This window comes from Onychomys torridus, chromosome 11 (genome assembly GCF_903995425.1).
Source record: "Onychomys torridus chromosome 11, mOncTor1.1, whole genome shotgun sequence".
NCBI classification, from domain to species: Eukaryota; Metazoa; Chordata; class Mammalia; order Rodentia; family Cricetidae; genus Onychomys; species Onychomys torridus.
The window spans coordinates 6286962-6314534 of NC_050453.1; the positions used below are offsets into that span (position 1 = coordinate 6286962).

At 40.3% G+C, this 27573-nt stretch overlaps 1 protein-coding gene across 6 annotated transcripts in view; it reads left to right on the top strand.

Moving 5' to 3' along the window:
- Positions 1 to 27573, top strand: part of Kcnk2 (potassium two pore domain channel subfamily K member 2) — a 197104-nt gene that overhangs the window by 119074 nt on the left and 50457 nt on the right. For all 6 annotated transcript variants that reach the window (XM_036202516.1, XM_036202520.1, XM_036202517.1 and 3 more), the window contains 2 exons: positions 21610 to 21770; positions 24918 to 25104. In XM_036202516.1, the coding sequence (XP_036058409.1) occupies positions 21610 to 21770; positions 24918 to 25104 (348 nt within the window). The remainder of the gene's footprint in view (positions 1 to 21609; positions 21771 to 24917; positions 25105 to 27573) is intronic.

Below are 27573 nucleotides of genomic sequence, written 5' to 3' on the forward strand. Positions count from 1 at the left end.
CTATGCGATTATAGGTGTGGACAGCCACACCAGGTTTTACATCTCCCTACTTTAAGACAAGCCCTTGCTGAACCGACCATCTCCCCAGCCCTGATATTTTCTGAAAATTCACCTTTTTGTATTCTGTTTTACAGATTTCCTTTTAATCTTTCACTTCCTTCATTTATTTAGTTAATTTTTAGAAAAAAAAAACTTAATTGTAGCTTCATTGATTCTGTTCTGATTTTGATTTTTCTATACTCAGTGCCACCGGCAATTTTTATGTTTCTTTTCTAGTCTGTGTTCTTTCATTTGCTTCTTAAAATTCTTTCCATGTTTATTTTTCTTTAATTCTGGGAAACCTTTTGTGTCTGTGCCTTGATTAGAATTTCTGCCGTTTCTGGTCTGCCCTCTTAAGTTTTTATTATCTAAAATGCCAATTTTAATTTTTACATTTGCACACTCAATTTCCTATTGGCTTTGAACTAATGATCTTTCTGCGTCAGCCTCCAGCCATGCTGAGGGGAGAAATGGTTTCAATAGAATACAACACTTGATGTTTCTTTTCCAGTTTTCTATAGCAGCCATTTTTATCTCTGATTGTTTGTTTCTAAGCTGTGTGCCCAGACAAGGATGAGGGTCCCCCAAAATCTCCTACTTCCTGTAGTTTGAACATACTAGCTGGTGGAATAGCAGGGGTTAATTGGTTCCTGAATGGCGCAGGTGCCAGCCCGCCTGCCACCTTCTGTTGAGTGGGGATCCTCCTACATTCTTTCCCCATAGGCTCCAGTGGTTGTGGAAACAACAAATGGTGTTTCTAGCCATTGTTCTGTGCAGTCTTTGGGATCTCTCTCTCTCTCTCTCTCTCTCTCTCTCTCTCTCTCTCTCTCTCTTTTTCTCTCTCTGATTTTTTTTCTGAATTCTTTGGTGTCAGGATTTGGCTTTTGAAGAGAATAAATTTAGGGTAAAGTATTTCATCTGAGCAGCCTTTCCCATTGTGGCTGTGTTACAGACTGAGTTGGAATGCACCTGGTCTACATTCTCCTCTTTGTGCATGAACTTTAGGGCTGACTGAGAAGTATGCAAGGGGTCACAGTGTAGAAACATGGTGTGACAGAGCAGTCGTGATGCTCCTCCCAGCTTCCAGAATTGAAACTTCCAAGTTTCTAATACATTTTAAAAAGTGGAGAAGTGGACATTTGTATATGCTTACACAGCTCCTTCTCCACATGTGTGTGGGATTGTATGTGAGAATGTGGTATGAATGTGTGTTTGTGTGAGTGTGTGATAGGTGCAGATGGGTGGACTCTGTTCCCACAGGCCACACTTGGTTCTCAGGCAGGGCTGCTTTTAGACACTGGGTGTCCCCGAGCATTGGTAGACTTATGTTATGACATACTTTCTTCTGTACTTTGACAAGTAAGTGGGAAAATACACTCAAGATGTGCAGCAGATCACCATGCCCTGTTCACAGGAGGTTCTCAGTCAATGCTGAGTTCCTTCTACATCTTTCTCCAAATCAGAATGTTTCCTGAAAGAGAGTATGGGGTGGATCTGCCCCCCACCATCTCCTAACCACAAGGCTTAGAGCATGCTCTCTACCCTCTTTTGGATATTGAGGCAAATCAACTCTAGATGAAAACAAAACCCCCACATGGAAATTACATCACTTATAATAGGCAGAACTAATATAAAGAGTAATGGCACATGGTCACCAGTAGTCACCAGCAGCTACTGGATAATTTGTGCTTTTCGAGAGCTCTTTGCTTAGTGAAGACAAATAGAGTGTGCAGATTTCTTTGTAGCCACAGAATCCAGGAGACTCTGAAAGGACAGGGAAGTCACAGCATACTGAGAGTTCCCTTTGCTGTAGCTTTTATAATGATATGAAATGTGATAGGGAATGTCTCTAGTGTATGGTGTATACCATGTTCTCTCCTTACATATAATTTTGCTTTCTGAAGGCTCTACAGTCAACTGTGATATAAAAAATTAAATGGAACCTTCCAGATAGTAGACATAAGTTTTGCACAGCTGTTATCACAGTACATTGTTAAAAATAGTTGGGTTTTGTTATTAGTTACTGTTGTTAATGCCTTATTATACCCAACATAAAATTCAACTAGCATAGTTCTGTCTGAATGCATCAAGATCTAATCTCATAGCAGAGATTCTTCTTAAAGGTGCCATAGGCTACCACATAATCTGGGTATGGAGGTTGCCCCTTATGGCTTTAGTGGTGCATATTTTCACCAGAACAACCCAACTGCTATCACTTCAAGTCAGTGTCTGGTTAGTTATCAATATGGGTAGGTTCCTTTGCCATGTGATCACACTCCTCACAGAAGCATCTTAAGGGAGGCCAGGTGTATTTTAGCTCTCAACTTCGGTCTTCCTGGTAGGAAGTCATGGTGGCTGGGGTGCCTCTGTCCATGGTGGGAGATTTTAGGGCACCCTCAATTCACACTTTAGTAGATTAAGAAACAGGACCAGGACCAGAAGCAGGGTTCAGCTATAACCCTTAAGGCCTGTCCCCAGTGACTGGTGTCACCCAACCAAACCCTATGTTCCCAGTTTCTCAAAACAGCCCTACTGTCTGGGGTCAAGTATTCCAACAGGAACCTGGAGGGAACATTTCAACACCTTTCATCCCTTTGTCTGAGGCTGACAGGAGTTGATAAAATCAGAATTAATGCCCTAACTTAGCAACTATGGCAAGGTCTGATGCTCACACCTGGATTTCAAGTGAAATTGTTTTAAATGTGAGCAGTCAGTACTTGAAAGTTTGCATTTTACCTCCGCAAGCCATGATATCTAATTACCATCTCTACTTCAATTTTCTTAAGTCTGACTTTGGTATTTAGGCAGTGATGGGGTTAAAACTCTACTGGCCATCTCAGTGGTTATGTTTTATGATTTGAAACTTTTATTTTATTTTTTTTAATGCTTTCCACCTTGGCTCATAGTACTTTCTTTTGTGGAGATAGCAATGTAATAAGGCATCTCACACAAGAGTACCTGGCCATCCTATGTTTGTGAGAGATGCCAATTAGAGTGGCCCTATCAACATAGCAATTATGTTTATCATTTGGCTAATGATGAGATGTTCTGGAAGCTGATATTGCTTATTAGTCTCTGGAATGAAAAGTGAGCCACACTTACTTCATTATTTGATTTATTCTGCAAGAATATAGAAAGAAAATTTTTCCTCAAGTCTCAAACATCCTTATAGAGGAAAAGCACTACCGTCACTAACATCTCCACTGTCCCCATAGTCAACATATGCTCTGAGTGTTGGGGGAAGGACCTGAGTCAAGACAAGAACTCAAGCAACTTCATATCACATCCATAGTCAACTGCAGAGAGAAACAAATGAACCAATGCTGCCAGCTTGATGCCACAGCTACTCTTAGGCAATTCAGGGTACAGCCTAGGGACAGCGCTACCCTCAGCAGGGGTGAGAGGAGAGAGCAGGGAAAGGGTAGAGGGTTTGGGTCAATTAGCAATCAAGATAATTTCCCAAATACCCATAGTCTAGCCTGATCTAGAGTATTCTTTAAGTGATAGCTCTCTTCTTAGATATGATTCTAGGGTGTGGCAAATTGCATTTAAAACTAATCATTTTAGATACTCTCTGCCATGCTCCTTGCAAACCCCTCCATGCATGCTGTTTCTGAAAGGCATAGGGTTTTTAAAGCAACTTTCTCAGTGATAACCTTCTTGTTAAATAGCAAGGCAGTCATCCTGTGAAATAGCAAGAGGTCATCTTGTGAAATACTGTTCCAACTGCAAACAGCTGGCTCCTGGTCTAAGAGGAAGTTTGCTGATGATGGAGTTCACACACTGTATAAATCAGGTTCTGACTTTGTTACTATGATCCACAAATTTTGACATGTCTATATTCCTTTCCATTTGGGAAGGTTTGTTGTATGGCATGTCTTGGTATGGATCTAAATCCTGTCATTATGTAAGTGAAGAAAACTTCTACAGTAGCTTTGATTCCAAATCCTTGCTCTAAGCAGATGGGTGAGTAGTTTAATAAATCAGAGCCTTGATGTTTAGTAACTAATCTTCAGCATGCTATTGGGCATCATCAAACCTCAGTTTCCATATTCAGAAAATGGGGGTAATCATTGTAAAACTTCATAAGGTCATCTTAAAAGTTAAGGATGTAGATGAATTAGCACCACGAGTGTTACACAAGAGGGAGGATGTGTTCGATCAGTAAATGCTGTTTTTCCATGACTTCTCTTCTGGGGATGGAATTATTTTATTTTATTACAAAGAATGAGCATATAGCTAGCATAGTGATGGCTTTGATGGGATACTTTCATTCAGGGACCAGAGATCCCAACCAATGAGAATTAAAGGTTAATTAAAGGTTAATTGAGGTTAAAGGTAAAGGTAAAGGTCAGCCTTAAGACCCAGACCTCCTCTCATCTCTTCCTTCGGGTTTTACAAACCCTGGGCCTGTAATAAGACCATAGCCAACTGCACTTGCTAGACACTAAGAATGCATAGCACAGTAATTTAGCTGTTGTGGGGCAGATAGTTTAAGGTCTGATGTGTGATTCTTGGCTGAAAATCAGCAATATGAGAACAGCAGTTAAAAAGTGAAGAAATAAATGCATTCTTTTATGAAGACACTATTTCTTATTTTGAATCATATATCTTACAACTGTGTTTGTTCTTTGGTGTTTGATTGAGTTCTTTCCTCATTTGGTACAATTCTGGATTTAACTAGCTTTTTTTGTTTTTGTTTTTGTTTTTAGAAAGATGAGATGTAGGTGGGCCTGGTGGCACATACTTGTAATTCCAGCACTTGTGAGGCAGAGAAGGGAGGGGCTTGAGTTCAAGGTCAGCCTGGACAGCACAGTGAGATCCTGTCCCTGAAGAATACACACACACACACACACACACACACACACACACACACATACACACACACATACATACATACACACACACATACATACATACACACACACAACCACACACACATACATACGTACACACACACATACATACACACACATACATACATACATACATACATACATACATACATACATACATACATACGTACATACAACAGCTGCCTTTCACTTGGATGCCCAAGAGGCTGGTTTTTCCTACACTGCTTACAAAGCAACTTTTGGATTTTTCTGACCTCTCACTTCGCTGCCAAATTTTCACAATTTTTGCTCTATAATATCAAAATTAGCTTTCTGTATCTAGAATTACTTACATTTCTGAGTGTTAGAATAGTGTTTTGATTATTACATTTGGGGTGATTTCTAAAATTTGTATTTACCAAAATTGCCTTTTCTGTGGCTCTTGAATAAAATTAAAAGCAACATAAACAGCTAGAGCAATAGAACTGTCTGGATGTAAGCATGTCCATGTGATCAAAGCATGTAATAGGAATATCTGTAGATGGGTCAGTCCAACTCAATGTTTTCTTGAAACAGACATGGAAAGGTGAATGCAGTGGGGTTCCTATTCCCAGGAAGTGTGTGAACTAGAAGAAATCCAAGAACTTGTACTAAAATCACAAGAATCCACACTGGTTTAAACAAACAGTTCCTTAAGGAATTAGAGAAAACTCTGTGTTACAGCTTGCATGTGAAATGCTCCCATAGACCCATATATGTGAACACATGTTGTGAACACTTGCTGGAATGGTTTTGAGAGATCATGGAACCTTTAAGAGGTAGCGTCCCACAGGAGGAAGTGGATCCCTGAGGGGGTAGCCTTGAAGGTTATATCCTAGCCTGGGTGACAGCTTGATCTCTTTCTGACTGCAGATGTCATGCACTCAGCCACCTCCTACTTCTATGGCCAGAGCCATGGGCCCTTCTCATGGCTGTGCCTTTCTTGATATTATGAATTCTACTCCCTCAAACTGTGAGCCCAAATAAACCTTGCCAGGTGTTTACCTACATGATAAGGAAAATGAATGATACAGTGTGTTTATTAAAATCTAAGGGCCCAGCTGGTTGAAAGGGGGAGCATCGCTGTGCATTGGAAGTTACTATGTGTGAGGAAGGCAGAAAGGACAGAGGACACTTGGGCACAGCAATAGAAAGACCGTTGGAAGAAGCAAATGCTGTAAAAGACTAAGGGACTGGGAGAGTTCAGCACATTTCTCCCAGGGAATAATGGTGGCTTGGTGTTACTGAAAAGCAGAATAATTATGCATCTGGAAATGCTTGGATGCAAAGAGTGGGGATTTGTACTAAAAGATCTTGGGATATTTCAGGGCTTTAGAAACTACAAACTAACAAAACAGAAGCTGTGCTTTCAAGAGTATTAGCTCTTGTGAGGTGGACTCAAGAAGAGAGGGCCAAGGCAGGCTGTTCTGGTACCCTGCAGTATGGGAACAGGGAGCTGAGCTGTGAAGCAGGCATGGAGGTTGTGATGGGTCCAGCCATGCTGCCTACAAAGCCACAATGGCTTGTGACTTGGGGGATGGAGGAGTTAGATGATCCTGGTCACTGATGACTAGTTTGACTGTGTCACAGTCATGTAGGTGAGCATGTGAGGAACATGTAGGGTATTGTCTAGCATGTCACAAAATTTGGGGCCTGCTTCCCATGAATGTCAGGTTGAAGAAGAGGAAGTCTCTATGAAAGAGTGACTGATACAAATGTGCTTGTAATGGAATCTATGGGGCTTCAATGAAGGCCAGTGAAGAGAAATGTCAAGACAAAGTAGACTACAGTACTTCCTGCTGTCACTGAGGACGAAGCACTGAAAGCCGAAGGGAAGAGGAGAAGATAAGCCAGTTGCACTTTCAGATTTTCGTTTTCTTGAGACCAGTCCCCATTTAGTCCAGACTGGCCTTGAAATTGCTGTGTGGGTGAGGACGATGTTGAACTCCTGATCCTTCGGCCCCCACCTCCCAAATCTGTGATTATGGGCCTGAATCCTCACTGCCACACCCAGCTGTAGCCTAGTTATTGTTAAAGGAGAAGCAGAAGTCAAGAAATTCAGACAATGAACTGGAAGTGCAAATAAAACCTGTGCACAAAGTAGATGTTGAGAGTCACAAACATGTGACGGTGGTGAGGAAGCTTCATATGACATCTTTCCCCACGTCCACTATTTCCCTAGCAGGATGGCTGTCTAGCAGCTATGGCAGGATGGCTGTGTAACAACATTTTGGGTCAAAGTTCTCTTGAAAATATCACACTCAGAAGGGAGACCAGTAGAAGTAAGAGAGTGTGCCAGTGAGGCAGAGATGACAGGCCAGTAGCTGTGAGAAGTGGGGAATGTTTTTGATTAGGGCCAGAGTGGTAGCCAAAATGTGGCCTTTGTCCATACACAACTTCTAATTCATCTAGTGAGCAAGATCTTAGGAGATAGTGAGCTAAGTCTGGTCTTGGGAGTGTATGTAGCATGATTTATAGAGAAATTGATGTCAAACACAATAATGGATTATTCTTAGTCACAAGCCAGGTGAGGAACAGTGGGGAGGTGTGCATCTAAGGCAAACAGGGGAAACATAAGGGACCAGTATGGAAAATTTGATTTGTTAATGTTTTTTTACCCTGGTACTGTGAAGATACACAGGTTGAGTATTTTTTATCTGAAATTGTAACCAATTGCCCCAGAATTACTAATGAATAATTATGCAGTTTCCAACTGATTTGTCCTGCTTGTTTTAATGATACCTTTAAAAACTGATGACTGCCACCCCAGCCTTGTTCTGTTCTTTCCCCTTCTGTTCCCTCCCAGCCTCCCCTAGATCAAGCTGTGCCCTGAAGTTCTTGTATATGTCTTCATAGGCATTTCATGCTTCTTTTCATTTTAAAGAAGTATTTTTCCATCTTATTCCATGTCTAAAAAAATGTTCAAATACTAAAATGCTGTTGGTTCATTTTGCGTTTTTCATACACTCAGCTTTTTACCAAGTTTTTCTGATTTAACAATTTTGAATATTCTCCTTTATTTACAGAATAAGGAGATTTATTTAATTCCTTTAATTCTACCCACAACTAATCTGCTTGTCACCTTTTTTACAATTATTCCTTTTAATATTTTCTGTCATTATATCTGCTAGAACATTCAGCCTAATAAATAATTGTTGGGAAATGGCTATTGTTTTCCCAGACTTTAAGGGAATTCCTCAAGTTACACTTTAATCTTATATATAATATTAAGTGTTTTGATATGGATAGCGCTTGTCATGATAAGGCAATCATTTTCTATTTCTAGTTTATATTTATTTATTTATTTTTAGGAATTCATATGTAAGTACTGTATTTACAACATAACCATCTCTCCCTCCTCCTCCTCCAACTCCTCTCATGCCCCCCTCTCAAATTCATGACCTCTTCTTTAACTGTTATTATTTAATATATACACACATATGCCTGATAAGTCCACTTAATGTCAGTCATTATGTATACGTGTTTAGAGCTGACCACTTAGGATTACAGTCTATCAGAAAGCTTGTCTCTGGATAAAACTGATTCTCCCTCTCTCAGCACCCATTGACTGTTTGTAGCTCTCTCTTTGGGAGTGGGACCTTGTGAGATTCCCCCACCATCATGTTGTCAACTCAACTGGTGCTGTCACTGTGTAGATCTTGCTTAGTGACCCTGGTGTTGAGATTTCATGGGTGTAAAGTTCCCTGTCATGCCATCCCTTACAGCATGGTAAGATTCTCTTCCCTGGCTCTTACAGTCTTTCTGCCACTCTTCTATGACTTTCCCTGAGCCTTAGGTGCAGGCACACTGTAGATGTGTCGCTTAGTCGCTGTGTTTTGACCAGTTGTGGAATGTTGCTGTGGTCTCCATCTGCTGATGAGCGGAGAGAGCTGCCCTCCCCAGGCTGGGGACAGGGCGTGAGCTCTAGTTTTTATAGGATTTTAAGGACTGGTACACAGTATTGCTTAGGATCTTCTTGATCTATAGACTGCCTTGCCTTTTTTCTTTGTAACTATCCTGAAATGCTCTAAATAAGCAGGCATGTCTGAAGAGAGCAATGGTGTATGGGCAACTTTATGCAGTCTTACCAGTTCCTCCTGCCATTTCTGTCACCACTGTTGAATGAGACACATGACAGAACGTGAGAGGCCCTTGCCCATCTTGGTGCATAGCCACTGTCACCCTCGTCCGTTCACTAGCTGATAGTTAGGACAGCTGCTCATACTTCTAGATGTTTGAGTCTGCTTCTGAGATCTCTGTTATTTCTTATTACCTTCTGTTTCCATGACTAATTTGCTGTTCAGGACTACATCATATAAATCATATTGCTTCTTAATAGTTAATAGTTAAGTCCTGGTACTATGTAGGAAGAATCTTTCTACCTCATTCATTTTGTTTTCCAAATATTTCTTAGCTATTACTGTACTTTTAAGTTTTAAAATGGCTCCCATATTTATTGCAATTACATTACATCTGCACATAAATTTTGCAGACATTAATAGAAACTGATACTTGAACATGTGTTTCTTTGAGTCATTTCATATGTCAGGGTTCACACACCATGACTGACAGTAGGGAAATGCAAAACACATTTTTCTCTCTGCTTACAAGTTAGCTTGCATTTCAGAGATTAAAGTAAAATGGACCTAAACATGGCATTACAGATATTTAATCATGGTGTTTCAATGGGGAGATTTTTTTTTCCTGTGCAGATGGACACCCTTGATTTTCAATGTAACAAGTCTTCATTGATTTGTCTATCTTCATTAAGGCTTTAAAGAAGATTGTGGAGGGCATATATAGTTTGCCTATTTTTGAAAAATAATTCGGAAATGTTCAGAAGAGTATTTTCTTTATCTTTGTGTCTTCAGTATGTAGCATTATTATGAGAGTTCCCCAGTAATGGGAGTCTCAGTGGACCATCCCAGTAAGGCAATTAAAACTGAGGAACTGTGAAAAGCAGAGGGGAAATTTAATGACTTCATCTCAGGGCTAGGATCAGATAAAGAGATCCAGTGACCCCAAGTTCATCTTTAGAGTTCTAATGTGGGCTTTACATTTATATGGAGGAAGGCTTGACCGAGGAGCAAGAGATATGCTTAATTAAGCATCCTGGTGAAGTTGTGGTCTGGGTTATCATAATCTAGGCTCTTCTTCTAAATGGTAAAGAGAAAAGCAGTTAGACTTGTTTGTTGATGGAAATTTTCCTGTGTCCCACCTGGTTCCATAGCTGCTCCATCCCAAGTAAACACACAGAGGCTTATATTAATTACAAATTGTATGGCCTATGGTTCAGGCTCATTATTAACTAGCTCTTGTAATTTAACTCAACCCATTCCTATTAATATATGTTTTGCCACATGGCTCTTTGGCATTACCTGTTCTCTCACATCTTGCTTCTCCTAGTGATGGCTTGCAGTGTCTGCTCTATCTCCATCCTTCTTCCTCTCCATCTTCAGTTTGAATGTACTGCCTAACCTTATTCTGCTTCGCCATTTGCCAAACAGCTTTATCAACTGATGAGAGGATATTCACATATTCACAGCATACAGAAAGACATTCCACGGTACTTCCCCTTTTCTATGTTAAAGTTAAAGCCTTTAACTTTAACATAGTAAAATTATATATAACAAAACAGTTACCAAGCAAGAATTACAGTTATAATATCTAGTCTATTTGTGTTTGGTAAAATTAAAGTAAATATTCTATCATCTATCATATATTTATGAGTCTAAAGTTTTATATTTATCTAATTTATCTTTTATCATAATTAAGGAAAACTATAATTATAACTAGTCTTCAACTCCATCAAAGACTCTAGAAGGACATAATATTGCCTAAGTAAACAGGAAGTGCATTGTAAACAGCTTCCATAATTCTAGAAATAACAGAGACATCTGGGTGCCTGGACAGTCACCCAAAGTTCTTTATAATGTTAGGACATCCATCTTCAGCCTACAGGCCTAGAGTCTTTGGAAGACTTTTTAGTGAAGCAGGAAATTTAAAGGCTTGTCTCACCTATTGGCAAAGTTCATCAGTTGCTTTCCTCTGTGTCCTGAAGAATGTCTGGCAGTTTCTTCTGTGAAGCAGGAACCTGAAAGACCATCTCTCCTTATTTTGGCAAAGTTCAGTGATCACTTTCTTATGGATCCTTCATGTCTATACAACATATTGTTAAGCAGTCCAGGCAAGAACAGTTTCTTGCCCAAATGGCTAGTTTTGCCATAAAGAAAGCAAAATCATATGGAGTTTCTTTGATGTCCATCATCTTCTTTGAAGTAGATTGGTGCTGCCAGGAGCAGACATGTCTCAATGTCCAGACAAGTCTAATTTCTTAAAACATTTTAAATGCTATATTCTGTAGGTCTTTGAAGTGTTTGAAGATTACCTACCTAATTGAAATATATCTATGTATATCTAGACAACTTAACTAGCATGACTATAAATTTGACTACTAATTTTTATTTCTTAATTATAAATTACATTTAAATGAGTTGTATAAACATAATACCTTAAACAAGAGTAGAAATATACATACAGTATAGCAAAATTAACTTTAAAGTTGTATCAATAATATAAAAGCCATAGCAGTGTAAAACATATCAAACAAATTGTTGCACTTTAAAAGTATATTTGCAGTGATATTGTGTTCCTCCAAATATTGTGCACCCTAATAAACTTATCTGGGGTCAGAGAATAGAACAGCCACAATATTAAACATAGAGGTTAGGCAGTGGTAGCACATGCCTTTAATCCTAGCATTCTAGAGGTAGAGATCTGCCTGGATCTCTGTGAGTTTAAAGCCACACTGGAAATAGCCAGGCATGATGACATGAGCTTTTAATCCCAGGAAGTGATGGCAGGAAGCAGAAAGGTATACAAAGCGTGAGGAGCAGGAACTAGATAGAGCCTGGTTAAGCTTTTTGGCTTTGGAGAAACAGTTCAGCTGAGATTCATTCTGGATGAGGACTGAGAGGCTTCCAATTTGAGGAAACAGGATCAGCTGAGGAATTGGCAAGGTGAGGTGGCTGTGGCATGTTCTGCTTCTCTGATCTTCCAGCATTGACTGTAGTACCTGGCTTCAGGTTTGTTTTTATTAATAAGACCTTTTAAGATTCATGCTACATAGATTCAATAATCTACTCTTTCAACTTATCATATCTATATCCCCTTTTCTTCTTTAGAAGGAGATTGCATTTATAATCAACCTACTTTAAATAAGAAACATTCATAAATAATATTTTAGGAATTTGGGCATAGCTTCCTGTAGTACTTCCTCCTGATTGGGAGCACTAGAAATCTTATGGAGATCCTGAGAAAATAAGAATATAGTTAAATTTTGGATGTAGTAGTCTGTGAAACTGTATTGACCTTTCAGAGTGTCTTGGCTAATCAAACCATATTAGCCTGGAAGCAATCCACAAGTGTAAACAAAAGCAGAACATATCTTTTCCAAAGCAACATATCCTTAGACACAAATTTTGAAGTCAAGATACCTTTAAAGTATACATATTGGTTTAGCTCAGCAGCCTTTATAGTCAAATGTCTCTCTCTAGTTAAAAATCCCAAAGACAACATAATCCATACTCTCTGTGTAATTTCCATCTTTATGTGGTTTATTATATTTTATATATATTATTTTGTGTTTTAAGACTTTATTTTGTTTTTATGACTATATTCTTTCTCTTCTCTCTCAAACATGCATACCTTTTATATACATTGTAAACCGTTTAAAGTTTATTCTACGGAATCTGTCTTATTGTGTATCTATAACCCTTTTCTGGCCAGGAGAGATTTTAAACTGTTAAGTTACATGGCTAGGATGAAAGCCAAAACCCTGGCTACTGACTCCACCTTACTCAGCTTCCCAACATGGCAGAGGTATGTTTGCCAAAAAGTCTGGGAGCCATGCTCACCACCAGCTCTGGGAAGCAGTATGTCTATGCCTCCATCAAGCAGCATGTAGCCCAGAAACTTTTTTTTTTGTCTGTACCAGCAAAAGCTAAATCATCATGTGTGGCATGGAGATGCCTCTATATATGGTGGTGGGAATCTGCCATACTGTAGGTCAAGCCCATTTGCCAGGAACCTGCCATGCTGGCATTTCTGTATCAGGGCTCACGTGAGAGACTCAGCTAGGAAGCTGCTCTTGGCTCTGTTTTAGAACCTTTTTAAAAGCTTTCTCAGGTTTAAGTGGAAATTCTTGCCCCATTGGAGTCTCAGATGTTGATGGAATTTTTCCTGTGTCCCATCTAATCCCATAGCCACTTGGTCACAAGTAAACACACAGAGGCTTATATTAATTACAAACTGTATGGCCTATGGCTCAGGCTCTTTATTAGCTAGCTTTTATAACTTAATCCAATCCATTCCTATTAATGTATGTTTTGCTATGTGGCTTTGTGGCATTACCTGTTCTCTCACATCTTGCTTCTCCTAGTAGCAACTCACAGCATCTACTCTTACTCCATCCTTCTTCCTCTCCATCTTCAGTTTGAATGTACTGCCTAACCTTATTCTGCCTCACCATTGGCCAAACAGCTTTATCAACCAATGAGAGCAACACATATTCATAGCATACAGAAAGACATCTCACAGCACCTGTTACTATCTGCCTAAGCGGAGCCTGGTTCATGTGAGAAGGTTAGTCCTGTCTAGTCATTTTGGTTAACTGTGTCCAGTGAGGTTCTGCTTTTCCTGGAATACAAGGAGACTGAAAGTGACTGCAAGACTGTCACCCTCATCTCTAACCTTCAGCCTTGAAGAAGGGGCATGAGAGAAGTCAAGACAGACTCTCCTTGGGTGAGTGACATATCTGTACAGAGTGAAGCAGGTGTCTGACCCAAAGTGACAAGAAATAGAAAACAAAAGCAGAGATGCCAGCCTTCCAATCTTCCATCCTTTTGGTTACCTGGTGGGCACAAGTGAGGAACTGGTACTTATGAGCAGATATGGCTTCTAGGTGACTAATCTGTTGTGGTGACTAGCAACAGCATACTTTGAAACAGTTTTTACTGTGCATTGTAATGGTGATATTGAACCCTTCTGTGTTTCTCTTGGGTTTATCATAAGCGATTCTCAGAGTAAGGGAATGGCACACATTTTGGTCTTGTCTTTATTTTTGTTTTTGAGACAATATCTCCCCATATAACTCAAGTCTATGGTTCCCAACCCTCCAGCTTCCACCTCAGAGTACTGGAATCACAGAGGTGCCATGCTTTGCTATTTCTTTTCTCTGATCTAATATTTTCCTCCATGCAATTAGAATAAAAGAGTCCAAACTCTTAAATTTTAGGTCAGAATGATTTAGATCATTTAAAATGAGGTTAGCGTTGGAGCACTTTATGTGGGTAGAGTGTCCATTGCTGCTGTCTTTGTCCTCCCTGCTTGGAAGGAGGGCACACTGTCCACAATGGAAGGTGGGAAAAAGACACAAGACTTCCAGGATCTGCCTGGGAAGGTGATCTGAGGGTGTTTCCAATGGCCACACAGCCAGGCACCTTGCCATGGAGGAGAACTTGTTGGCCATTTGAGGAATTTTCATTAATTATCTCAAATTCACAGGACTAGTAATTGATGTGAGGTTTATCAGTTTATTGAGCTAGGTGTTTGAAATTTTTGAGGTCCTAGGTCTATAAGGACTCAGGGTTTCAGTCTCTGCGGTGGTCAGGGAACTAAGCTTTCAGCTCATTTCTGAACTGAAGACTGCCTTTGTGCCTATCCTGGTGGTAGATGTTTTCTGAAGACTCAGCCTTCCATCACAGTCATTATAACCTTGGGTCCATAGATACCTAATATTTTTGAAATTTGACCTATAGCAACTTATTTTTTTTTATATAGTCATGAATCTTTTATGGTTCTGCCCTAGTAGTGATACTTAAAAAAATCACTCTATTGCCTCATCATAGTCTTGTATGATTGTATTATTAATGGTTGATGATTTAATCCATCTGATAGTTTTATGCATCATGTGAATTGTTTACTACTTTGTGTGTGTGTGTGTAAAAATGTGTGTGTTTGTGTGTGCCATATATACATACCCATGAACACATGAAAATGGCAGAGGTCAGGTGGTCCCTTCCTACCATGCTCTACTTTACTCCCAGAGACAGTGTCTCTTAATGAATCTGCACTTGGCAGGCAGCCAGCCCTAGAGTTCCTCCTGCTCACAGCCCTGGGGTTGGACATGAGTGCAGCCATGCCCAGCTCTTTGCATGCGTGCTATGGATGTTAACTGTTGTCTTCATGCTGGTGCAGCAAGCACAGTCATCTCCACTGTAGATGTAACCGTCTTGTTAAATAAGAAACACAGAGCCAATTGCAAAGTTAAAAGCCAAGGGGTCAGAGCAATAGCTGAGAGATGAACACCTTACCCTTCACTGCTGCTCTGTCTTTCCTCTCTGCAAGAGACCTACTTCTGTGTGTTTTTTTCTTTTTTATAGACTTTCTGTTCTGCTTTCTCATTGGTTGTAAACCCAACCACATGACCTCCTCGTCACTGCCTGTCTGTACAGACCTCCAGGTCTTCTATGGTTGGTATTGAGATTAAAGGCGTGTGTCTGCCATGCTGGCTTATCCTTGAACACACAGAGATCTGCCTAGCTCTGCCTCCCAAGTGCTGGGATTAAAGGCGTGCACCACCACTGCCCAGCTTCTGCTCTGGCTTGCTCTGACCCCAAGGCAACTTTATTAATAAACAAATAAAATCACATTTCAGTACAAATAAAATATCACCACACTCCACAGTCCTGGCACAATTGACTTCCTAGTAGCTACCCACTGCATCTCTACTTAGTGAGCACCAGTTACTGTAAATCATTTATTAACTACTGAGTCCATGTACATGCTGGAGTCATTTTCAGCTTTTTATATTTTTGCTGGTTTCATTCATTAATTTCCCATATGGTCTTAATTATCTAAGCTATAGATAACATTCTTTTTAATTTGAGAGTAAATTTTATATTCCTTTAGTCTTATTTAAAATATTTATTGATAATTACTTTTTATTCCAACAAACCATTAAATGCTATCATTATCTTATAAAATGCTTTAAAACCAAATAATTTTATTAGAAAGTAAGTTTATTAATTACTCAGGGAGTTTATTTTTTACATGGTGTTTCTTTATACATATTCCTTTCTTTTTTAAATAATGTTTTTATTATTTGAAAATTTCCTACAGTATATTTTGATCATATTCATACCCTCATTAAACTCCTCCCAGATAGCCCCACCTCCCTACCCACCCAAGGTCATATACATTCTTGCCATGAGTGTTTCTCCCCCCAGCACATATGCTATCACTCTTCTTTTAACCCACCAGTGTAATTTGTGTTGGCCAAAACTCCTGGCTGTGGGGCCTGCTTTGTATTGTGGTTGATGCACCAGGGGTCACAGCACTAAGGGAAATGGACCTAGCCTCTCCTAGCAGCAATCTAATGCCGATAGCTCCTAAGCTAGGGGTAGGACTTCATGCCCACTTCTCCCCCTCCATGCTGGGATTTTGTCTGGCTTGAACTTGTGCAGGTCCTGTGTGTGCTGTCACAATCCCTGGAAGGTCATATGTGCATTTGCTCTGTTGTGGCCAGAAGAGCATTGTTTCCTTGAAGTCATCCACCACATCTGGCTTGCAATTTTTCTGACTCCTCTTTCCTGTGGATCCCAGACATGATATAGATGTACCATTTAGGGCTGAGAATGCTGAAGTCTCTTATTCTTTATAAGCTGACCATTTGTGGATCTCTGAGTCAATTGTCATCTACTATAAGAAGAAACTTCTCTGATGAGAATTGAGTGATGCACTGGTCTATGTTATAGCATTATCTCATGCTCTGTCCATTTAACTGAATAATAGCAGTAGATTCTTCACTATGACATATAACCTCTCAAGCTACAGGTTCTTGGCCTCATTGACACTTTTGGGTATGAGTTCCATCTCCTGTGGCTAGACTTAAATCCAGCCCAAAAAAATATGGTTGGTTACTCTCATAAAATTTATGGTACTGTTACCCCAGTGGGTTGGTCTTGCTAGGCAGGTCATTATCAGAGCTTATGAGGGTCATTCTGGGGTAAGGTTGATGATTAATTCTCTCCTCCAGGAGTGTGCATAGCATTATCTAATACAATGAAAGCTAGCTGGTAGGGATGGAGCTTTTAAGTGAGTAACAATTTTATATCTCCATGCTCTATGACTCAAGTATGGGATGTCTTCAGCAATGGGGTTTTACCAAGTTTGGGGGATAATCAATAGCATTGGGAATACCTTGTTGTGTTTGAAGGTCTATGGGGCCCCACTGGCTAATAATTCAAGAAGAGAACTAAATCCTGGTACTGGATTTTTGTTTGGCAGTGTGTGGTATCTAGTTGAGTTATTGCATCCCCTTCCCCTATTACAGGGTAACTCCATTTAAGCTCCTTTATGTATGTATAATATAAATATATTCACACATAAGCCTCTATGGTAGTAGGTTTCAACATGCCTCTTTGGAAAGGCTTTGGTATTAGCTGTCCCTCTGCATGGTCTCCCCTCCCCCATTCTCCCAGTTTCATTTTTTCCCCTTCCCCATTTCTAATATAGTATTCTATTTCCTCTCTCTTGAAGCACAGGGGCATCCACTTCCCTTTCCTTTCCGTTTTCTCTTCTCTCCTTGGTGTTTCTAACTTCGTGTCTCAGCCTCTCTTCCTGCTGCCATAATAAAACCCTGACAAGAACAACTGAAGAAGGAAGGGTTTGTTCTGGTTCACAGTTCAAGGTGCAGCCCATCATGGTGGCTGAGTCAAGACTGCAGGATCTTGAAGCAGCTGGTTACATCACACCCACAGTCAGAAAGCCAGGGGGCGAGTGGACACATGCTGTCACTCATGTCCCTTTTTCCATTTTATATGACCCAGGATCCTCTGCCCAGGGAATAGTTCCACCCACAATGAAGATGCCACTTCTTGCATCAATTAACATAAAATAATCCTCCACAGGCACGTCCAGAGGCCTGTGCCCCAGGTGAGCCTAGAGGCAAGTTGACAGCTAACACTGGCCTTCATAGGTCTTTACTCTCTAAGATCTGAGGTTGTGCATGTATGGGTCACCCTGTCAACTGATTTTCAGTTATATCTCAGTTGAGCCAATAGTCCTCTAGTAAGGATGTGAAGCTGTAATTGTTTTCTCCCTCTTTCTCAGCTCATTATTCCCTTCTCCTTCTATTTCTCCATCAATCCATCTCCTTCTCTCTGTGATAATTGAGTCTGTACTTTTATTAAATAGGAAGTCAGATGATAGAAGATGTACTGATGCTGGAAATAGTTATATGATTACAGCCCTGCAGTTTTGGGAGAGGGGTCATTTATTTTTAGTACAAATAACTTCTAATGAGAAAAATGGCCCAAGCATCAGTGAGAGTGACCTCATACTAGATGATCCAGGTAAAGTGGACTTCCCTTTCCAGGAAGGCCCTGCTCCTGAATGCAGCATGGAGAAAAGAGAACAGTTCTGATAGACCCCAAGGTGACTGACAGCTAGCTTGGCTTCCAAACCACTCTCTGTATGAGATGATCCACAAGTCCCTTGAATGTTATAATCCTATCCAGTGCTGGGATGGTGTCCTGGCTTCACTTCTGTTGCTGTGATAAAATACCCTTACAAAAGCAGTTTGCAGGAGAAAAAGTTTATTTTATCTCACAGGTTCAGGTTACAGTCCATCATTGGAGGGACTTGAAACTGTCATAACACATCAGTGGAGAGTAGAGCAGAGAGACATGAATGCCTGCATACCTATTGCTCATTTCACCCTCTCTACACTTACCTAGTTCTGGATGTAAGCCCATGGAATGGTGCTTCCCATAGTGGACTGGGTCTCCCCACCCCATTTAACCATATGAAGACAAATCCCCACAGAGATACCCACATGCCAGCCCAATCTTCAATAAATAAATAAATAAATAAATAAATAAATAAATAAATAAATAAATAAGTAAGTAAGTAAGTAAGTAAGTAAATAAATAAATAAATAAAGTCCCCCATTAAGAGTCTCTTCTCAGGCGATTCCAGATTGTATCAGGTTGACCTGCCAGAGAAAAGGAAAAAAGATGTAAGTTACAATGATTGCCAACTTATTTGATGAAAACCTTCCCACTAGAGATGGTTTCAAGCTGTTAAGGTGAATTCACCCGACTTGGGAAATTCCTAAAAATTTAATAGTTCTCATCCCAAGCCTGTACTCCCCACCTTCCAAGGTCTGGTGCCACCACCTCCAAGAGAGCTTGACTCATAGGTAGTTCTCTTGTTCTTTGACCATTTTGAAACTGGATTGGCTGTCTTCTTTATCAGTCTTGTTAGCCAAGTCTAAGTCATACCAAAATCCTTCATTTCCTCAAGGGGTCACTTTGAGTGTAAACTTTTCATTTTAGGTGAAAGGGTAGAAGATAATTGAGGAGAATGACCAAGACATGTCAATCCAGTGCAGTATGTGCTCTTGAGTTGGCACTAACATGGGGCAGGATTGTGGTAAAGAATGTTAGTAGGACAATTGATGAAATCTCAGTGTAGACTGTAAAATTTAGTGATAATCCTGTGTCTATGTTAATTTTCCCAAGCTTGAAAATTGTGCTGCAGTTATTTAAGAGAGTAGTTTTTTATGAAAGGAAAGAAAAAAGAATACAGGAGTAAATGAGCTGGGGATGTAGCTCAGGTGGTAGAGTCCTTGCTTAGCATACTGAAGCCCTGGGTTTATCCCAGGTGCTGTGTAAACAGTACTCACAGATGAGGCAGGAAGATCAGATCAACACCCTCCTGGCCTATCTAGTTTGAAGCCAGCTTGAGATACAGGAGCTCTCATTTCAAACAAACAACGAAATCCAAACAAGCAAAAAACTGTGTCAGTAGCTTGCTACACGATGATGCAGAAAGAATGTATTTAAAGAGAGAGAGAGAGAGAGAGAGAGAGAGAGAGAGAGAGAGAGAAAGAGAAGAGGGCAAAGTGGGAAATGGCTGACAGATATGGGAAATGTTTCAAGGAATTCTGTGTGGCATTCCTGACTTTCAAATCAAAGGAAGAAGGAGAAGGAACAGAGAAGAGGGATGGGAAGGGAGGAGGGGATGGAAGGGAAGCACAAAAGGAAAGAAGGGGATAAAATAGGCTAAGGAGCAGTCTGTAGTTGGCTTCTCCTGGCACTCTGCCATTGAAATACCCTTTCTGCTGTCTCTTGGTACAACTTATAGCTAAATCCTCGGCACTCCTCTGGGGTTATCTCATTAGCCCTTTGGGTGATTTGATAACATTTGTTGCCTCCTTCCTTGGAGACTGGTCTATCCTGTCACAGCCAGGCTCTGAGCATCCCTTTCTCCATCGTAAATGTTGGTATTCTATGAAGTTTCATCCTTGATTTCTCTTCTTTAGAGTTTATACATTTTTCGGATTATTTAATCTATTTTGTAATCTATACTGGTTCAGGGTTTTGTCTCTGTCTCCCGAGTTTTAGGTTTATGAAGGTAACATGCAATGTCCCCTTTGGTTATTACACTCGAGAGTCCAAAGCTTTGTGGTCTTTGTTGTCACCTGTGTGTTACTCTAACAAACGACCTTTCGAGTGCTACTTTACTTATTTCTTACATCTTGAGGAAGTGTGTAATAACAACATGCCCTTTTAACAGCTGAGGAAATAATCTGTGCAAGGTCCTGTGTTGGACCAATGGCTGTCCTGTATTGACACTGTACTGAGTTCTTTAATCTTATGATGGTCAGAGCTGAGTTCCAATTATTCATAACATCTACCAGTCTGTAGCTGCCCAGAAGCTTCTCAGTTCCCAGCACCAGCTGTGGGGTTAGCTGTGCAGAACTCTTGGGAAAGCTTGTACTCATAGCTTTCTTCTGATGCAAAGATGGCAGAGATTTCTGTAGATGTTCCCATTGATGGTTCCATAGAATGTTAATACATTTAAAAAAAAAAAAACCCTAACAAACAAAATAAAACCCAGCCACTATCATCTTAAAACAGGAGAACAAATCTCAATATGTCATCTATTTATTTATATTTTTGAGTAAGAGAAACTTTGAACAAAAACTCTAGGTTAGTTTACTATTTGTCTATCATAGATGTGTTCCCTGTGCTTCTGGGACTGTGGGTGGTTCACCTCACACAGGTATCAGTGGTTAACTCCAACAGTTATGAAGTTAGTGAAATGCAGCTGTCCTGTCTGGGTCATGACCAGTACCTATCTTTGAACCTTAAAATTCTTCAGAACTTTAGTTAGTTTGCATTTATCTAATTTTTTGGAATGTAATTGAGTAAAAAGATATAAACTGCGACACAGCTTTGTTCTCTAGATAATTTAAACACATTGGGATATTCTCAGTGTATCTTTCCAAGTACATTATAAACGGTAATGAAAGTTTCATCAGTCAAGAGCTTTATCAATGCCCGGGAGACAGAAAATATTGAAAATATTGACTTGGTTGGGTACATTAGCATCTCATTTTTCATCATCTGATCAAAATGTCATCAAAACATTAGCTGCATGTTGTATTTTTAGAATAATTGCTTTAATAGCTTTTAATTTTAGAGTTATAAAGGGAGTCTTCTCCAGATGAAATAAACAATCCATGTCTTGCAATAAATAGCTGGTGATTTCTCCCTAAGCTTGAGATGGATGTTTTAAACTATGACTCATTTGTGAACAACTGAATTTTTCCATTTTTGTTTTTCAGGATTTGGAAACATATCCCCACGAACTGAAGGTGGAAAAATATTCTGTATCATCTATGCCTTGCTGGGAATTCCTCTCTTTGGTTTTCTGTTGGCTGGGGTTGGCGATCAGCTCGGGACCATATTTGGAAAAGGAATTGCCAAAGTGGAAGACACGTTTATTGTGGGTACCACAAACTTCTTACTATATCTATTTATGGTTTGTTTTGTTTTGTCTTTTAGTGCGTTACCTCTTCTAGCACCTTAGATGAGTTAGAAATTCAGTTGCCATTTACATAACAATTTCTATGCCCCTCAGCATGCCACTCACTCTATTTATTTGCATACTTAACTGAGAGAAACTAAAAAACTTATGTACAAGAAAGCAGAATTATATCCTTCCTGGGTTCCACTTGAAGTTGTATAGTGTCCTAATTGTGTGTGTGTGTGTGTGTGTGTGTGTGTGTGTGTGTGTGAGAAAGGATAATCTTGGATTTCACCTCAAGTATCATTCAATTTGTTTTTTATACAAGGTCTTTAAATGACCCAGATTATCACTGGCTGATTGGCCATGGAGTGCCTCAGGAACTGTCTGCCTCTGCCTCTCTAGTACCAGGATTTCAAGCATGTGCCATCACACCTGGCTTTGTTTTGTGGGTTCTGTAGGTAGAACAGATGTCCTCATGTTTGTAAGGCAAACACCTTACATAACTGCTATCTTCCCAGGTCCCACTTATATCCTTTAAAGTAGTTAATTTTCCTTCAAACCCCTGTTTTATTTCTTTTATGTGTATGAGTGTTTTGCCTGCATCCTTGTCTGTGTACCATGTACATGCTTGGTATCCATAGAGGTCAGGAAGAGGGTATCAGATCTCCTGGAACTAGAGTTACAGATGGTCATGAGCCACTGTGTGGATGCTGGGAACTGAACACAGGTTTTCTACAAGAGCAACAAGTGCTCTTAACTGGTGAGACTCCTCTCCAGCTTCAAATCTTCATTTTCTTATTTTAGCCACATTAACAATGCCTTTCCATCATTCTAAGCAGTAAATGTTAAAACTGAACTCTAGAAGCAAATAGCTGGCAGTACTTTTATTTTCAAAAATTGCTTTGGTGTTTGTCTTGATTGCTGTTGGCGCTGATATGTTATGTGGTCCTTTTGGGCAGGCTGTAATAATAAGTAGTAAACACAAAATACCTTGATGGTAGAACATAGTCAAAGAAAACTTATCTACAAAATGCAGCAGTTCAGAAGAACCCAAGATAGTAAACATGAGGGTTTGGGGGATCATGTTATATTTAGAAGGTATGTGGATAAAATTAGGATGCTATCATTGAAGCCCAGAGAGCGGGGAGGTGGTGGTGGTGGTGGTGGTGGTGGTGGTGGTGGTGGTGGTGGTAGTGGTGGTGGTGCTTTTTTATAATCCCAGCTCTCGGCTCTTGGGAGGCAGAGGCAGGGTTCAAGGCCAGCCTGGTCTACAGATTGGCTGACTTCCAGGGTAGAGTAAGAAAAACCAACCAACCAAAAACAAAAACCCCAAAACATGTTATTACTGAATTTTAAGTGAAAAATAAGAATCTATGATTAAAAGTTTGTATCCTTGAAGAAAATCATGGAAGGATACAATTGTTGAATTTGCACATGATGTTAAAGAACCTTCTCTCATTGGTACTGCAAAGCATTGCATTTATAATTCAATTATATATTTTTTTTGTCATTTCATATAAGCTTCAGTGAAACACATATTCATGGTTCTAACAGTGAAATAAAACTATTGACTCACCATTTCAATTTTAGCATTAGAGAATTTTCCTACTTAAGATTGAAACTGGCTCTTGAGCATTTTACTACTGGAGTCGATGAGACATTGTCATTTCAAAGTAGGACTTTCCCTTTCCTTCTCCATGTTAGACTCTCTAGCTATTCACACTCATCAGGAAGGCAGAGACATTGCATCAACTTGGTAATAACGAGTCATTCATTCCCTCATTCAGCAAACCTTTGACTGCCTCTCCATCCTGCACATTGTTGGCCACACCAGGTATCTACTGGTCATTTACAAACCTTCAGGCCTTCACTGTGATACCCTTCCCATTGTCATGGTGTTGGATGTCAAGCACATTGGAACAACATTCAAGATATGAATTTACTCAAGTTGCTCCCATAAGATGAAGATGGTAGATGAGAGAGCTCCCTGCCGTCATTTCCAATTTGTGATTTTATGCATGTTGATCTCTAGAAAGATCTCAGCCTATTATTACTAAATGGTTTTCCTTTCAAAAATAAATTACACTTATTTATTTGTATGTGTATAATGCCATGTTGCTCATGTAGAGGTCAGAGGACAATTTATAGGAGTTGGCTCTCCTTCCAGCATGTGAGTCCTGGGCTTGAACTCTAGTCTTCTGGCTTGGTGGCAAGCACCTTTATCTTTAGAACCATCTCATCACCCCATTCAATTGTTTGCATGGGGCATGGACTATAATCTACAGCTATTGCAGTGCATAGGACAGAGTCAGTCAGTAAATAAAAATGCAAGATAACTACCAGTGTGGCTTATTGTAACATACACCTGCAGCCCCAGCACTCTGGAGACTGAGTTGGGAGCTCTAGGCAAGTTTACAACATAGGGACACTTTGTTTCAAAAGAGAACAAGAAAATGACTAATCTCAAATAAAGAGCTGGAGTCAGACACATTCCGTACTTTGCATTGTAAGGATTTCTTACTGAAGATGCAGGTAAAGAACTAGACAGGTGCTGTGGTGACAGGTGTGTCAGGGCTGTGAACTTGCACCCTTGCTTACAGCTCCAATGGCACTGTAGTCCCACAGGCAGCTGGCTCGTCTGGAACTGAAAGGCAGACTTCTTAGCATCATGTCCTAGTCAACTGAGTATCCTTGTCCACATTTCCCAGTTCCCAGCTGTGACCATGTACTGCTTGCCCAGGCTTCTCAGTTGTCACATGTTCCTCAGCTGTACCTGGTCCACAGTCAGCCTCATGTCCACAGCACAGACAGATTTCAGTAAGTGGCTCAGGTGAGTGACTGTTGATGCTCTCCCAGCAAATGAGCAAATGTACTATAATTTTGAAAAAAAAAAAATCACCCTTGGCAAAGCTATGTATGTGTGAAATAGCATTACTTATTGACACTGGTTGTTTTGAATTGTTTATGTTGTACTCAATTCTAAAGAGTAAAGACTTTATAGGTTTATAAAGAATAGGGAGGACAGGAAGGCAGGAAGCAAGGTGCTCACATGACAGTACTGTGTCGCTTTTTCTTGTGGGCATGTCGGTAACCTCTGTCTCCCCCATGACTCTGTCTCTACAGAAATGGAATGTTAGTCAGACCAAGATTCGCATCATCTCCACCATCATCTTCATCCTGTTTGGCTGTGTTCTCTTTGTGGCTCTTCCTGCTGTCATATTCAAGCATATAGAAGGCTGGAGCGCTCTGGACGCCATCTATTTTGTGGTTATCACCCTGACAACCATTGGATTTGGTGACTATGTGGCAGGTAAGGTTTTCCTGTGCTACAGCAGCTCTCCAAGCCCAAGCCTGTTGTTAAGGCTCGCATGGGTTTAAGTTGGAACACAAAGCTATCTATGTGAGACTGCACTGCCATGCCAAAGGCTCACAGCTAGGTGGCTCTAACCAGTGGGAGTCCTGGACCCCTCTGAGACTCTGGGTACAACTCCTTATCCCTCACTAGTGACTGGGGAAAGCTGCCAGGCCTCCTGTGACCTGCCAGTACGTGGCAGCCCCCTTGCCTGTGTTTCTAGGTGCAAACTCTCCCCTTCCTCTAAGGACTCAGTCACTGAGTTAAGGACCACACTGCTCCCCTTTGAGCTCATTTTTGCTAAGGATACCTGCAAAGACCACATTTCCAATACAATCACATTCTGTGGTACGTGGGGGTTGGGGCCTCAACATGTCTTTGGGGAGGACTTGATCCAACCCCTAACAGTGGCAACCCAATGAATAGTGATTCCTTTACTCTGGGGGCAACAGAAGGATTAGGCTGAACTCACTTATGTTGTATTTTGTGAAATAAGTATAAACAGTTGGTTGTATAGAATTTTGCATTTCTAGGTTAATTCTGAAAACCAAATATTTACCTCTTATTTCTATGGTATAAGAAGCTTAGCTCCTCTTTGTCCTTTTTGCTTTCTTTTGCCTTAGTTTGTAAAACTTTGTTAACTTCAGATGGTGAGTTTATTCTTGGCCACTGAAGATCCTCTTTTGCCTATGGCACTGGAAGGTTTAATTCTCAGTACAGGGCAGTAACTCTGACCCCAGCTGAAGTGGGTCCCATGGTATCTCCATCATTCACATCACCTGATTTGTCCTTTTTTGTATGTAGTGACCACTCTTTGTTCTCTTGTTGTTTCTCTGTCTTACTTGTTCAGACCTCGCTCTCCTCAGTGGTGTTATTCCAACTCAAGTCTTTGTATATGTTCATGTGTGTACATGTGTATGTGGACACATCTGTGTGTGTATGTGTGCAGGCCATTGTGTTTGCCTTGATTGCTCTCCACTGTATTGTTTGAGACAGAGTCGTCCACTTAACCAGGAGTTCATGGAGTCAGCCAGAGCAGCAAGGGCTGAGACCTCCTGTGTCTGCTATGCCAGCTATGGGATTACAGGAGCATCAGCCATGCTTAGATATATATTTTTTTAATTACATGGGTGCTGAGGATCTCATTCATATCCCCATGCTCTTCACTGATTGAATAATCTCCCAGCACCAATCTTAAATAGTGGTAGTAAAAATAAATGCATGGATGACCCTCTGGGGATCATTTTAATGAGATTCTCCCAAATTCAAACCACTAATGAATTTATAACTCCAGTTTGATATGATAAAAAATATAATAGGCATACTATATTACCAAAAAATAGCAACATGTTATAAATTCTCAGAATAAGCTCATCAGAATGATTTAGATTTCTTAAAAAATAACCTTACATGTTTTTTTAATTTATCATGTATGTGTGTGTGTGTGTGTGTGTGTGTGTGTGTGTGTCCGCACACACGTGCATGCGTGCATGCAAACACACTGTATGGAGATCAGAGAACAGCTTGTGGGAGTTGGCTCTCCATGGGCTCTGGTAATTGAATGCAGATTGCCAGGCTTGTGTCAAGCACCTTTGCCTATGAGCCATCTTTCTGGCCTCACCTCAGTCTCTTCTTTAAATACTTCCAGAGGAGAGACTATTGCTCTGGTCAGTAAGACGTCAAAAAGGGGTGGAGTTCATTAGTTTGTGCTGGCATTAAGGTTGAAGTTGGCAAAGCCTCCTTGTGAGGAATGTGCAGTGTCTTTGAAGAAGTGTGACATCCTCATGAGTGAGGCTCTCCCTTTGCTCAGAAGTGGCAAGCCACTTCTTTGTACCAGGTGGAGGAGCTGGGAGGGATGGTGTGGAGACCTAAAGGGTACCCTTTTACTTGGACAATTATCAAAATGATGTGAGGAGTCTCGAACATTTGTGGCACCATGTAAGCAGACAGGGTTCTGTCCTAAAGTGTCTAATTTCTTACCTCCCTTGAAGTTGTATGTACTCAGTGTAAACAGAACTGAGAAATGTGTTTCTACAGGACAAAGTGAGGTAGCAGGATGAAAACAAAAGGACACCTCAGGCCAACAGCTGGACATGGCATGGGGCATTTTAAACAAGCCACAGACTGTCCAACTGGCTTGTGACCTTCATGGCCTGAGACTCTTTCAAAAGGAAAAAATTATAAAATTCATGAAAGTGAAGAAAAATGTGAGTGGAATCTTAAAATAATAGTTTCTATGACCACCACCGAGATTGACTTGGAATGGGTAAAACCCCATATATTTTACTTTATGGTTTTGGAAACATGTTTTTTGTTTTTGTTTTTGTTTTTTAAACTACTTTAAATTCACCTGAAGACACCAAGGTTCTTAAACTGAGGAGATCCTGTGAGTCTGTCTGTGACTGTGGTCCCCTGCACAAGGAAGGG